Source organism: Salvia splendens, chromosome 17 (genome assembly GCF_004379255.2).
Source record: "Salvia splendens isolate huo1 chromosome 17, SspV2, whole genome shotgun sequence".
NCBI lineage: Eukaryota > Viridiplantae > Streptophyta > Magnoliopsida > Lamiales > Lamiaceae > Salvia > Salvia splendens.
This window is the reverse complement of record NC_056048.1, coordinates 716,426-730,555: the sequence shown is the minus strand read 5'-3', so window position 1 is coordinate 730,555 and position 14,130 is coordinate 716,426. Positions and strand designations below refer to the sequence as shown.

Below are 14,130 nucleotides of genomic sequence, written 5' to 3'. Positions count from 1 at the left end.
TGACAGGTAGAGTGTATACTGGTCGGGTCGCAGCGGAAATGGTAAAAGTAAAACCCAACACTCACAAAACCACCGTTCAACGCCTGAAACCACACTGATTCCGCCGTCGATTCCCGAATTCAGTCGCCGGAGCCCTACCGCCCAATCACGCATCACTCGTATTCTCCTGATCTATTCTCTTTTATTCAGTAATTGCTCATAAACTTAGTTGATTCTCTTCAATTAAGAAGGTCCTCGTTTCATAATGTAGTGTTTCAGTTTTCGGTGAATTGTAAGCCATCTGATTTGTGCTCAATGCTGGAAATTTGTGGCTTGTTTGTGCCGTTTCGATCCAGAGCCGTATTTATCCATATTCTATTTTGGAATATTTGCAAGCATTTACCTTTTTTGGGCATGATTTTGTTTTTTCTTATAGGTTTAGTTTGTATGTGCATTTGGATGGTTGGTTGCTTAAATTCAAAACGGGGAGTTTCTGATGCAATCTTGCTGAAAATTTATTTTTGGATTTGGCTGAGGGCTGATATTTATTCGAAATGCTTTCCAGGAAAGGGAATCATCAGAGGGGAGCACGTGGTGACAAGTGAAGTGGTGGGATAAAAGGGAGAAGCTATTCTTGATTCCGAAACTCACGAGCCGGTTTTCTACCTTTCGCTGCTGTAGTATAAAAAATTCAAGATACAGCGACCAGGTTCAGGGGGCGAGTTGCCCCAGAGTGGAGAGTTTATCCCTTTCCCCGTAGCACGGAGGGTGAATTCCTTCCAAAGTGTTGCCATGGATGATGATATGGAGGGTGGGAGCTTGGGGCCTTACCAGGAAAGGCCAAGGACATTCCCAAACATGCGTACTAAACCCTACACTCCACTGGTAAGTGCATCTATTCAACTTACGTATCATGTGAGCAGAACATATCATCAAACTGTATCTGTCTGTGCTCTAATTATCTTGATTTATACCTCTCCTGAGAAAATAATCTTGCTATATGTGGTCAGCTGCAAGTTCTTTGACATGTGACTAATGATTTAATGGCCATATGGATGCAAAAGAAACTTTGAACTTGTAATAGATTGCACATTCAAAATAAACTTTAGTTTGATATTACTTGTGTAACCGAATAAATCATACTCATGCCGGAGCGTGTACCCTTTTAGTATTGTGTTATAATGTTGCATGGCATAATTTACAGTTACAAGAAATGAATCTGTATTTGGGGATTAACTAAAGCTAAAACCATTATAAATGGTTTTAAAAACTATAGTTGGCTTCATCTATTTCTTCAAGGAACTTGCTTTTCTATCGAACTGACTAGAACCTCTTAGAATGTCCTTTTGTTCTGATAAACAGGTGATGTTTACATGGGTAAAAAGTATGAAGAATGAAGCTTTATTTTTTTTGTTTTTTCTTTTATTTTTCTTGCACTAGTTTTTACATCTTATCGTTGCATGTTTTTTTCCCTCACTCACCTCTGCTTAAGTGCTGACTGTAAGTTCTTTCTTCAGATATTTCGTCTACTGATGAGAATAAACAGCCGTGTTCTTTTGGTGCTTTTGATTCTTGGACTGGGAGTTCTCTTTTATATTGGTGCAATTACCTCGCCAACTATTGTGTTTGTATACACAGTTTGCATTGTCAGTTTTTTCGTGTCCATATACCTTACAAAATGGGTACTCTCTAAGGATGAAGGGCCTCCTGAAATGGTTCAGGTATTATTTAGTTTTGTTATTTTGGCTCTTTTGTGCAGTACCATTTTATACCTATTTCACCAAGATGCATACCAAAATATTGGTTATGACACATGCCTCCGTGATTTGCATTGACCTATAATTCATGTACAACTAAATTCCCAGAAGAAATTATATAATGTTAATTATACTTGGCTGGCAATAACATGCTGCCTTTTAGCCTAAATATTTTCCATCAAGGCTTTATTAGCCAGCATGACTCTCTGTATTCTCTCCTGTTGAGCTTTGAAGATTTCTTTTTCTTGATTTAAGTGACCGTATTGCTTTACATGCTAGATATCAGAGGCTATACGTGATGGTGCTGAAGGTTTCTTTAGGACTCAGTATGGAACCATCTCAAAAATGGCTGTTTTACTAGGATTAGTAATCCTGATCATATACCTATTGCGGAGTACAAGCCCACAACAAGAATCTTCTGGTTTAGGGAGGTCAGTCACCCAGCATTCGAAACTCCAGTCACCCAGAAACACACAATAACTGTACTTTAGCCCTCATATGCTACACAATTTCTAACAATGAATTTATCTGCTCTCCTGTGGTGATGCAGGGCAGCAACTGCTTATATTACTGTTGCTTCTTTCCTTCTCGGGGCTATTTGTTCTGGTATTGCTGGCTACGTAGGGATGTGGGTCTCTGTACGTGCAAATGTTCGAGTCTCAAGTGCAGCAAGACGATCTGCAAGAGAAGCACTGCAGGTGTCTGATTTTTGTTTTTCTTTTCTTTGGCATTACTCTCATATTTTGTTGGACATGTGTACTTCATGTTAGTTACAATGCATTTGAATTTCACAAGTGGCATGAATTTTTTTCAGATAGCTGTTCGTGCTGGTGGGTTTTCTGCTTTGGTGGTTGTCGGAATGGCTGTCCTTGGTATTGCTATTCTTTATTCCACCTTTTATGTTTGGCTGGGTGTAGATTCAACAGGTTCCACGAAGATCACTGACTGTAAGTTTCCCACCCCTGAGCTTCCTACCTTAATGGACTCTAAAATGCTGTTATTCTCTGTGTGCATTGTGTGATCTTTTCCTGCTCTAACACAAATTTTAGTTGCATCAGTCAACCATTATTTTTTCTCTTTCAGTGCCTCTTCTTCTTGTTGGATATGGTTTTGGAGCTTCTTTTGTCGCACTTTTTGCGCAGTTGGGTGGTGGTATATATACCAAAGCGGCTGATGTTGGAGCCGATCTTGTTGGAAAGGTGGAGCAGGGTATTCCTGAAGATGATCCAAGAAATCCTGCTGTCATTGCTGATTTGGTATGGAGGATTTCCTCTCTTTATTCTCTCATCATAAAAAGCATTTGGAAATTGTGTGCTGTTGTTGTGAGCAGCACAAAAACATGGTCCAAAAAATTACTTTGGCCCTCATTGCACAACATTTTTGGTGTTTACTTTATCATATGTGATAATATATATTTACCGGATTACCTTATCTGCCTTCATACATATTGATTGATATTTATTTCTTATCGTTGACAAATTAAAGGTTGGAGACAATGTTGGTGACTGTGCTGCTCGAGGTGCTGATCTGTTTGAAAGTATTGCTGCAGAAATAATTAGTGCAATGATACTTGGTGGTACAATGGCACAACGCTGCAAAATTGAAGGTACATGATCAATTCGTTTATGTAGATATCTAGTAATGATGTAACGACCTTACCATTTTGTATGTTTTTCTTGCTAAACTATAATAACCGATTCTTGATGTTATTCACTCGCAGATCCATCTGGTTTTATTCTGTTTCCTCTGGTTGTTCACTCATTCGACCTGGTGATATCATCAGTTGGAATCTTTTCTATTCGCAATACACGTGGATCTGGAGCGATTGGTGTTTTAGAGGATCCAATGGCAATTCTGCAGAAAGGATATTCTGTAACAATATTGTTAGCAGTTGTGACTTTCGGTTTGGTAAGAATTAATTCTGTAACAATGTTAGTTCTGGCTTTGTTTCCAGTAGAATTAATTTGTGCTTCTGTACATGTTTATTTTCTGGTGCACACTTTTACTTGTTCAATCTGGTCGTGGCACATATTTTGCAGTCCACCCGCTGGATGTTATACACGGAACAAGCACCTTCTGCATGGCTTAACTTTGCCTTGTGTGGTTTGGTTGGGATCATTACAGCTTACCTCTTCGTCTGCATCACTAAGTATTACACCGACTACAAGCATGAGCCTGTACGCACATTAGCTCTTGCTAGTTCCACTGGTCATGGAACTAATATTATTGCAGGAGTTAGTTTAGGCCTCGAATCAACAGCTCTTCCCGTTCTTGTTATAAGTGTATCCATAGTTTCAGCATATTGGCTGGGCCAGACTTCGGGTTTGGTTGATGAGTCTGGAAGTCCAACTGGTGGATTGTTTGGGACAGCTGTTGCCACAATGGGAATGCTCAGCACCGCAGCTTATGTCCTGACGATGGATATGTTTGGTCCAATTGCTGATAATGCTGGTGGAATTGTTGAAATGAGTCAGCAGGTACTTGAAATGATCTTAAGATGTTTACAAACCTTTAGATTACTTTTCAAGCAAGTCTAATGTTATGTGCAAACTAATGTCACAGCCTGAAAGTGTACGTGAAATTACTGATGTGCTTGATGCGGTTGGGAATACTACAAAGGCCACAACCAAGGGATTTGCAATTGGTTCTGCAGCATTAGCATCTTTTCTTCTGTTTAGTGCATACATGGATGAAGTAGGTTCATTTGCACATATAAAATTTCATCAGGTAAATATTCTAAGTCTTGCTATTTCTCTTTATACCTATGAAATAGGGGAAGTTTGAATCGAAGAACTCTTGTTAGGATCTATTAGTTTCATATCGTCTCGAACTATTACAGGTTGATATTGCCATTCCTGAAGTGTTTATTGGTGGACTTCTGGGCTCTATGCTTATATTTCTATTTAGTGCTTGGGCTTGTGCCGCGGTTGGTCGAACTGCTCAGGAGGTTGTGAATGAAGTAAGAAGACAGTTCATTGAGAGGCCCGGGATCATGGTTCGTACAGTAATTTGATCTCTCAAAATAGCTTGTACAGTTTTTTCCATCACTACGGTGCTCAATACCTTACTTATCTATGTCAGGATTACAAGGAGAAGCCTGATTACGGTCGATGTGTATCTATAGTTGCCTCTGCTTCTTTAAGGGAGATGATTAAACCTGGAGCGCTGGCCATCATATCACCTATAGTTGTTGGTAACTTCTTGCTTCCTTCTTTGCTCCGCTCGAGTGCACACATACTTCATTTATGCTCAATGATAGACATTCATGGATGCATATCTTTTGTGCCTTTCAACTGAATATGTCTGTGACTAATGTCAAAAATCTTGTGTCTAGTTAAGAGGTGATTCTAAGTGTTCGATAGATAAGCCATTAGAATTCTTTCCCTCTTGTAGGTATTGTGTTCCGGGTGCTGGGCTACTACACAGGCCAGCCACTCCTCGGGGCAAAAGTCGTGGCATCGATGTTGATGTTTGCCACAGTTTCTGGCATCCTTATGGCCCTTTTCCTCAACACTGCTGGAGGTGCCTGGGATAATGCAAAGAAGTACATAGAGACAGGAGCTCTGGGAGGCAAAGGGAGTGAGTGCCATAAAGCCGCTGTCACCGGTGATACGTAAGTTGCTCGCATTCATGGCTCTTGAAAAATCCGCAGGAAAAGCCATGAAGTTTGGGTTTGTTTCTAATTTTCCCAGAATGAACCAGAATTCGACCAACTTCATGGTTTTTCCAGCAACTTGCCCTCGTAATTTTCACACGACCTTTGAAACTTGCAATAATTTCACCATCAATCTGTTTCGGTCACCGAGGTGGTTGTGTCTGGCCGACTCTAGGTGAAGCATGCCATGTCAACTCTCTAGTTGGCGGCACGCTATTGCAATGTTTCATTGGGCATGTTGAAATCGCGAGACGAGTAAAGAATAGTAACGAATTACAAACTATTTTCCATTTTTGCAGAGTAGGAGACCCATTTAAAGACACAGCAGGACCTTCTCTTCATGTTCTCATCAAAATGTTGGCTACGATCACTCTTGTAATGGCTCCAGTCTTTCTGTGAAATGAATTGTCAGTCATCTCAGGAAATTACTGTTTCACAATACTCTTTAGCATAATGCGAATATATATATTATATACTTATATACGCTCGAGTTTTTTTGATGTAATCGGTGATGCCAATTGAAAGTAATATTAACATAACTTCTCTCTCTCTCTCATATTTTTTGCTTTGCCTTTAATTATCTATGGTTTCTTTGAGAAAAATTCTATTATGCGTGCACCCTCACGGTGCGCTCATACCCCGTTCTCCTCCACCAGCACTGAGCACGTGCTCTCCTTTTAGCCATCGCTCGTCTCCGCGGCAGCCACATCCGCCAGATGATTTCCTCTTCCTTGTTTGTTTTCATTGCCTCCCCCTGCACCGTTCTCACTGGCCGGGTTAAACTGAGATCCGGGTCGGGTTCGATCCACGTTCATTGTGTTTGGGCGTGCACGCGGTGTCTCCCTTTCTTTAATATGGTGCTAAAACCTTATGCTTTGAAGATGATATCAAATATTCCTACTATATAGGTGTAATAAGTTAAGAAATAAAGTTGTAATGCAAGTGTCACAGCATTCTATGCACTAGAACCTATATCCTTTAATAGAAAAAATTTATGAACCTGCCTCCATATTAATGCATTGAATTCGAATGAATGAACCCTATCTCGAAACTAGTGGACCAGTTCAAAAGTCAAACTATCCTTTACATAATCCACTTGGTATATGTGTACAAATCCACTTGAGATGGCAACAACACAACATCTAAACATTTTTATATATTAGACAATAAATCAAAATAGAGTCCAATTAACCCAAGGTATGGTTGAGTGGAACGTACTCATCCATCTTTAACCAAACGGCAAACGCTAGAAAATCGATTCTTGACTTTTAGTATGGATTAACCTCGGATCCGGATCCTTAAATCAGTTGTCTCACCCTTCAAAAAGCAAAATTAGTAAGAAAATTAGTCACTAAGTTCATTAAGTAGCAATTGAATTGATGAGGTCCACCAAGGATGTAAATGGATATAGGAACATGCTAGAGGTAGTTGGTAGATGATAGAAATAAAAATACAATTCCAAAAAAAAGGAACATGCATCAGAAATTGGATTCCAGACCCAATTCAGAGCATCAAAATCCTATCTCTTTAGCATCCACACATTTTTAATGAAGTATGAAGAAAGCTGTCCCATTTGCTTTCCTGCCCCGAATCAAATAACGGGTTGTTATTTAGACATGTCATCTATCAAGATTCCACAACACTCAATCATTTAATTTCTCATCTTCATCACACCCAATCTTCATAAGGGTATCCACAGTGGTGATAGCCCAGCAATAGCCCAGCCATAGCCCAGCCACAAACTCTTCCTGCCACATCATCAATACTAAAAATCCTCCTGCCACATCAGAAATAGCCCAGCCATAGCCTAGTCATATCATAAATAGCCCAGCCACATCAATAGCCACATCACTAATAACACAATATACGGAATTTAATTTACGAGACATATACGGGAAACATTAATAATACTATTTTAATTTAAAAAAAAGTACAATAAATTAAAAAAGTACAATAAATTTTAAAAAATGCTAAAATTTTTAAAAAGTACATTAATAATAAAAATTACATTAAAAAAAGTACATTTTACAAAATTACATAAATAAAAAAAACTAACTCCGAGCAGTCCTCCGCGCCCATAACTCTTCAATTAAATCATTTTGGAGTCGAATATGAGCTTCCGTTTGGCGCATGTCGGCATGTGCTTGTATAGAAATTAAGATAGAGAGAGTACTCGTTAATACAAGTGGTGCGAATGAAAATGAAGTGCAAATCGCGTATATATAGTGTCTCGAAAATTTAAAAAAAAAAAACAAAAAAACCGCTGGGCGATCCCGACGCTGCAATGGCGCCGAGCGCATCGCCCAGCGCCCGTCGACCGCCTAGCGCTAGGCGATTTTTAATTCCGAAAAACCGCTCGGCGGTTTTCGGAAGCTGCAATGGTTCGCCTAGCGCCGGCGCTCGGCTAGGCGGTGCGCTAGGCGCCATTGTGGATAGCCTAAATACTCATGTGCCATTCATTTATACATTTTCTGTTCATTTAATTTTTAAGTAGTTTAATTTTATGTTTTAAGTTAAAAGAGAATAAAATAAATAGAGCGGTACTTTCATTTTATGAAATGTTCCAGTTAAAGTGAGATGTTCCAATTTCAAGTAAATTGGAACTGATGGAGTACTAGTTTCTATGTCCGTTATTTATTTGTCATGTGTTGTCTCACAAATATTTTAATAATTTGATCGACTGAGTTTATTAGTGTATTGCGAGTAGAATATGTGTTTTACTTTTGAGAAAAGTATTGAATTATGGTTGATTCACCGGTGGAGAATTTGGTAAATAATTATCTCATATTTCATTTTTCATCCATTTGCAAATATTCGTCTCATTTACCTTTTTTAACTTACGGTAAATGGACCTCACAATTCCACTAACTTCTCTTACTCACATTTTACTAAAATTAATAGATATAAAATTATGAAGTATATTAAACTAACATTTTCTACTAACCTTGTCAAAGTAAGATAATTAATCACAGACACTGACAATATTACTCTCCTTCCTCAAGTAAGATTCATTTTTTCCCCAAAAATTATTCGTTTAATCGGGCTTTTATGATTATTTCCTTTAAATTATTTCTTTTTAAACATGTTCATCGAGAATATTAAAAATATTAAGATGCAAATTAAAACGAAATTGTTTTAAAGTGAGGTTGGGATACATATAAATAGGACAAAGATAAGCCCGCACGGGCTTAACTCAGTTGGTTCCTGGGTGGTAGATTGTCCCTAAGCAGACAGGATCGAATGCTGGCAGCCGCAGTGTGGGAGTTTCACCACTGTGGTGGCTCCTTGTGTGCTGGTTACCAGTGTAAGTTCCTCCCACCTAATGGGCCGCTGAGGTACCGTGTTTGAACCCCTCCATAGCGATGTCGGGCCGGGTTATGGGGGCGCTTGGGGTGAGCGAATCACCTTTTTTGTCCCTAAGGACAAAGATAACAATGGCTTCACAAGCTATGATTGGATTGAATCCGAATACAACACCCCATAGCCCATAGTGCTGTGCTGATCCAAGTGGGCCCCAGAATCCTAGTCAGAATAATGAAGCGGTTTCACGTGCCTCAATCCTTTCTATGGACGTCAATCCTCCATGTCACCAAGAATCTAATTTAGTTTCTTTAACGTGCCATGTCATCAAACAAGATAAAGCTGAAATCTCCTCATTGAAGTCACCACACAAATATCATTACTATCACTTGACATATTAATTTTTTAGGCTTCCGCAACGTGTCTCGTTGCTGTCTATATCTCGTATCAGAGAGACGAGACGGCACCGAGACGGCGTTGCAGGGATACGTCTCGGTCTCGTCTCGGCGGGTATCTCGTCCCGGAGGGACGGTTGGCGGGACAGCTCGCCATGCGACAGCGCCACGTGACGCGCGCTGGCGCTAGGCGTAACGCCCACTCGCCGGCCCGCGAGTGGGCGTCATCACGCTGACGCAATAAATCTTTTTTAAAAAAAATCGATTTTAATTAAAAAAATTATAACGGTAATGTTACCGTTTTTTACCGTTCAACGGTATTTTTTCTTATTTTTTATTTTTTTTTCTTTTTTACTCTATAAGGTCATCCGCAACGCTGTCTCTTATCCGTCTCTTAATCGTCTCATTTCTTCACTATTCATAGGCCACATTGTACTTTTCATCTCATCTCTTAACTAAGAGACAACATCTGCAACCCTCCATCTCTTAACCATCTCTTAATCATCTCATCCCTTAACTATTCATTCAATTTCATTTTTTATTTTTATTGCCAACAAATTCAATTAATAAAAACACAATTCATTAAATAAAATAAAATTACAACTTAAAATTTTAAAAAAAAAACACATAATTAAAATCCTAAAAAATAAAAATTACATAATTTAAATACAATTTTATAGAAATTGAGTAGAACTACTCCGCCGACGAATCATCCCCCGAAGACGGTGGCGGTGCACTCAAGCTACCTGGAGGCGGAATACCAATTTGTCTTGCCATATACTCAATTCCGGCAAGATCGGCTTGATGTTGGAGAGGCGTCATGCGGGATGTGTCAGCCATCATGGCGGTCAAGTACATAGACAATAGGGTGTTCGAGCCCGAGACCGAGCCCGCCTGGCTTGATTCGCCTCGGCCCCTCCTCCCTCTAGCCGCCTTCGCCGCCTTGGTCCCTTGCAGCCGACGATGCCCACGAGAGGAGCCCCCTGCATCGGTGGTCGTGCCCTCAACCTCTTGTGAGGCGTTGCCTGACCCGCCCTCACTAGATGAGTATTGGCCACCCGTCGTGTGCTTCGTGCATTTCGAGCTCGAGCTCATGCTGGACTGGACACCGTCGGCCCACCTTTCAACGTCTTTGACGGTCTCCCAAACATCGACATGTTTGAATTCTTTGCCGTTGTCGTCAAAAAAGACTCGCATAGCCGCTCTCATAATGTCGGCTCCACTGGCTCCGCTTTGGTATTGAGCCGCTTCATTCTTGTAGATGCTGCAAAATTTTTTGACATCTTTGTGACTCGGTTAAAATGACTTCGGAGCATCTTCATGGTGTGGCGGCGGGACCGAGACGGCTTGTTCTCATTGTAGGCGTTGGTGACCTTTTCCCAAAAACACTTGCGGGTTTGTTGATTCCCGACGATGGGATCGTACGAGACGCTGACCCAAGCGTTGAACAGAGTCATCGTGTCCTTGCGACTGTATGGATGACGACCTATATCCTCCTCCTCCTCGGCCGCATCCTCCTCTTCCTCCACGGCGTCGAATGCGCGACCCTTGGAGCTTCCACCGCCTCGTCCTCCTTCCGGATTGGGTTCATCCCGAAAATCCTCCCTAATTTGGGATAATCCCTGAGATTGCCCATACTTCGGGGCGGAGGGACAAGAGTATGCATCAACATCAAATAGGGTGGTTGGTACGCCGTCGGCGTCGACGAGCATTGGGTGCCCGACGTCGACGAACCGGAACCGGCAACTCCCAAGACATTGTACATGCCCCCCAGTCGCGAAACGTGTTCAAGTCATATTCACCAGAGCAGCCCTCGTTTCCGTCGCCGGACATTTTGAGATGAAAATTGGAAAGGAAAGAGAGATGATTTGAGACGAATAGATGTGTGTTTGTGTGTATAATGAGGGCGGGTGGCCAATACTCGTCTAGTGAGGGCGGGTCAGGCAACGCCTCACAAGAGGTTGAGGGCACGACCATCGATGCGGAGGGCTCCTCTCTTGGGCATCGTCGGCCACAAGGGACCAAGGCGGCGAAGGCGGCTAGAGGGAGGAGGGGCTGAGGCGAATCAAGCCAGACAGGCTCGAACACCATATTGTCCATGTACTTGACCGCCACGATGGCTGACACTTCCCACATGACACCTCCCCAATATCAAGCCCATCTTGCCGAAATTGAGTATATGGCAAGACAAATTGGTATTCCGCCTCCAGGTAGCTTGAGTGCACCGCCACCGCCTTCGGGGAATGATTCATCGGCGGAGTAGTTCTACTCAATTTCTATAAAATTGTATTTTAAATTATGTATTTTTTATTTTTTTTAGGATTTTAATTATGTGTGTTTTTTTTTAATTTTGAGTTGTAATTTTATTTTATTTAATGAAGTGTGTTTTTATTAATTGAATTTGTTGTTAATAAAAAAAAATGAAATTGAATGAATAGTTAAGGGATTAGATGGTTAAGAGCATCTCCAATGGCGGACGTCCGGTCGGACATCCGGTCGGACGTCGCGACGGGCGACCCGGACGTCCGCCACTGTGGCGTTTAGGGTCGGATACGGACGTCCCGTGAGGACGTCGGGTGTCCTCGGACGTCCCTGCGACGGGCGGGCGGACGTCCGCCACTGTGGCAAGGGTCGGACGTCCCGCTCGGACGTCCGAATTTTTTTTATTTTTTTTAAACCCTATATATACGGCTCGTTGAACTTCATTTCATTTGCACCACTTGTTGTTAACAAGTTTCTCTCTTCTTTTACAACAAATTTCATTTCTACTTTTAATGGAGAACGATAGGAACTCCCCGGCCACGAGCGAGTCACAGACTCCGGCGTTTCCCATCGACCTGGAGGGAAACGTAAGCGGAAATGCGACAACGGTACCGGGAATGGGACAGATGGGGGCCATGGGTGGGATGATGTCCCCTTATATGTACAATTGGATGGGACAGATGGGTGGTATGGGTGGTATGATGCCCAGGGCAGCCGGGATGGGGGGCATGACCCCAAATATGATGATGCCAGGGATGGGGATGGGGGGCATGACCCCAAATATGATGGGGGGCATGACCCCAAATATGATGATGGCGGGGATGATGCCGGGGATGATGCATGTGGGAGGGGGTGGCAGGGGTCCTGAACCACTAGCGGACGATGTCTATCGACCGGTTGTGGATATGCAGTCTACTGATACCCCTTCCACTTATGTTCCGGATACTCAGTTCACCGGCATAGACACTTTCTCTTTTGAGGAGTTGGGGATATCTCCAGTCAGGCAGACGCCCGATGATATGAGCGGGGGCAGGGGGAAGGGACGTGGCAAGGGCAAGGGGAAAGCCCCAGGGTCTTCCTCACGAACGGTGGCAGAGGAGGAGGATGAGGAGACGGGAAAGAGGACGATCTGGAGCCTGTGGGAAAACGTCGCGCTTGCGAAGGCTTGGATTGCAATTGTCGAGGATCCCTATGTCGGTGCCAACCAGCATATTGACAGACTGTGGCATCGGATCGCTGAAGCCTACCACACACACAAACCGGCTGGGGCGAAGCGTCGCCTTCCCGAACAGTGCCGGAAATAGTGGGAGCGGTTGAGGCCTAAGCTTAGTCGATTTGCTGGCCTCTACCAAAACAACCTCCGCCAGGCAAGCAGCGGTATGTCCGAGGAGGATGTCCGGAACCGTGCCTTTGCTCAGTACCCTGACAAAGCCTTGAAATTCAAACAATTCGACCAGTGGGAGGCCTTTTTCGTGGTGAAGGATTCCCCAAAGTTTTGTGGGGGAGTCGAATCGGGCTGGGCGAAGCGGACGAAGATCAACGCTTCCGGTGAATACAGCAGCAGTGCTGGTTCGCACGAGCTCCCGGAAGCCGACGAAGTGTCCCCGCTACCGCAATCAGACTCTCGCCGTCGTCGTCGCCCGGTTGGGCAAAAGGCTGCACAGCGGAGGGCTAGGGGAACCAGCGGCGGTAGTGGGTCGTTCGAGGTAGAATCGGAGGCCCCTACTCCCCAAGAAGATATCGACCGCCTCGCCCGCGCGCAGTTAACGACAAGCTTGGTCCGAACCATGCATAGGTGGCATAGCACGACCGATCCGCTGTACAAGAGGATGCTGAAGGATGTCATCGATGGATGTCGGCGCGATTTGGGGATGCCCCCCATTGGATATGATGGCGCCGAGATTAGCGGAGGGGACGATGGGGGCGGCACGGGCGACAGAGGCGGCACGGGCGACGAGGACAGCGCGGAGTGAGCCGGGGATGTTGGATTATGTATTTTTCTTTTTTTTGAATGACTATGTATTTTGCTTTTTTCTAACTATGTGTTTTTTATGTTTTATGAATATGTATTTTTGCCCGTATTTTGATTTCCCGTATTCCGTGTCAAAATTATATTTCCGTTTTTACGTAATTAAATTATTGTGATTTTTTATTGCGGGATGTCCTAGTGGGAAGGGCGGACATAGGAGGGGATGTCCTAGTGACGTGGCAGTGGGATGGGAAGTCCTAGTGACGTGGCAGAAGGTGTTTTTGGGATGTCCTAGTGGGATGTCCGCCCACTGGAGATGCTCTAAGAGATGGAGGGTTGCAGGTGTTGTCTCTTAGTTAAGAGATGGGATGAAAAGTACAGTGAGGCCCATGAATGGTGAATAGATGAGACGGTTAAAAGACGGATAAGAGATAGCGTTGCGGATGACCTTATTAGTTGTTGTTAAATATCTTGATCATATTAGTAGTGGAATAGTAATTTTCATTCATAATTTAAGCTTCAAAAGAATAATTTCAGGGGAGGGATTATAAGTTTTAACCATATGAGAGTATTTTATAAAATTACTATACATTTATTGTACAATTAACTATCTAAATATCATTTGTTAGGTTTGAATGCTTATTCAATAAAATGGTACTTCCTCGGTTCCATAATAAATGGCATATTTGGGGATTGACACAAGATTTTATGTGGTATTGTTTTGTGTGTTAGGTGGGGAGAGAAAATAATTTATATTAATGTGAGGGGGAGCTTTTTTTCAAAAAAAAAAAGAAATGTAACATCTTTTATGGG

General features: G+C 42.7%; 1 protein-coding gene across 2 annotated transcripts; it reads left to right on the top strand.

The window, feature by feature from the left end:
* LOC121775354 (pyrophosphate-energized membrane proton pump 2) lies at positions 1-5,947 on the top strand. 2 transcript variants are annotated; one of them, XM_042172431.1, is made up of 15 exons: positions 1-158; positions 545-864; positions 1,497-1,700; positions 2,016-2,167; positions 2,287-2,434; positions 2,551-2,683; positions 2,820-2,992; positions 3,222-3,342; positions 3,457-3,644; positions 3,776-4,213; positions 4,299-4,463; positions 4,576-4,731; positions 4,818-4,929; positions 5,130-5,349; positions 5,691-5,947. In XM_042172431.1, the coding sequence occupies exons 2-15, from the start codon at positions 772-774 to the stop codon at positions 5,788-5,790; spliced, it is 2,403 nt and encodes an 800-aa protein (XP_042028365.1). In that variant the 5' UTR covers positions 1-158; positions 545-771; the 3' UTR covers positions 5,791-5,947. The 2 variants fall into 2 exon arrangements, with proteins under 2 accessions (XP_042028365.1, XP_042028366.1); XM_042172432.1 differs by having other exon boundaries at positions 48-188.
* The last annotated feature ends 8,183 nt before the right edge of the window (positions 5,948-14,130 follow it).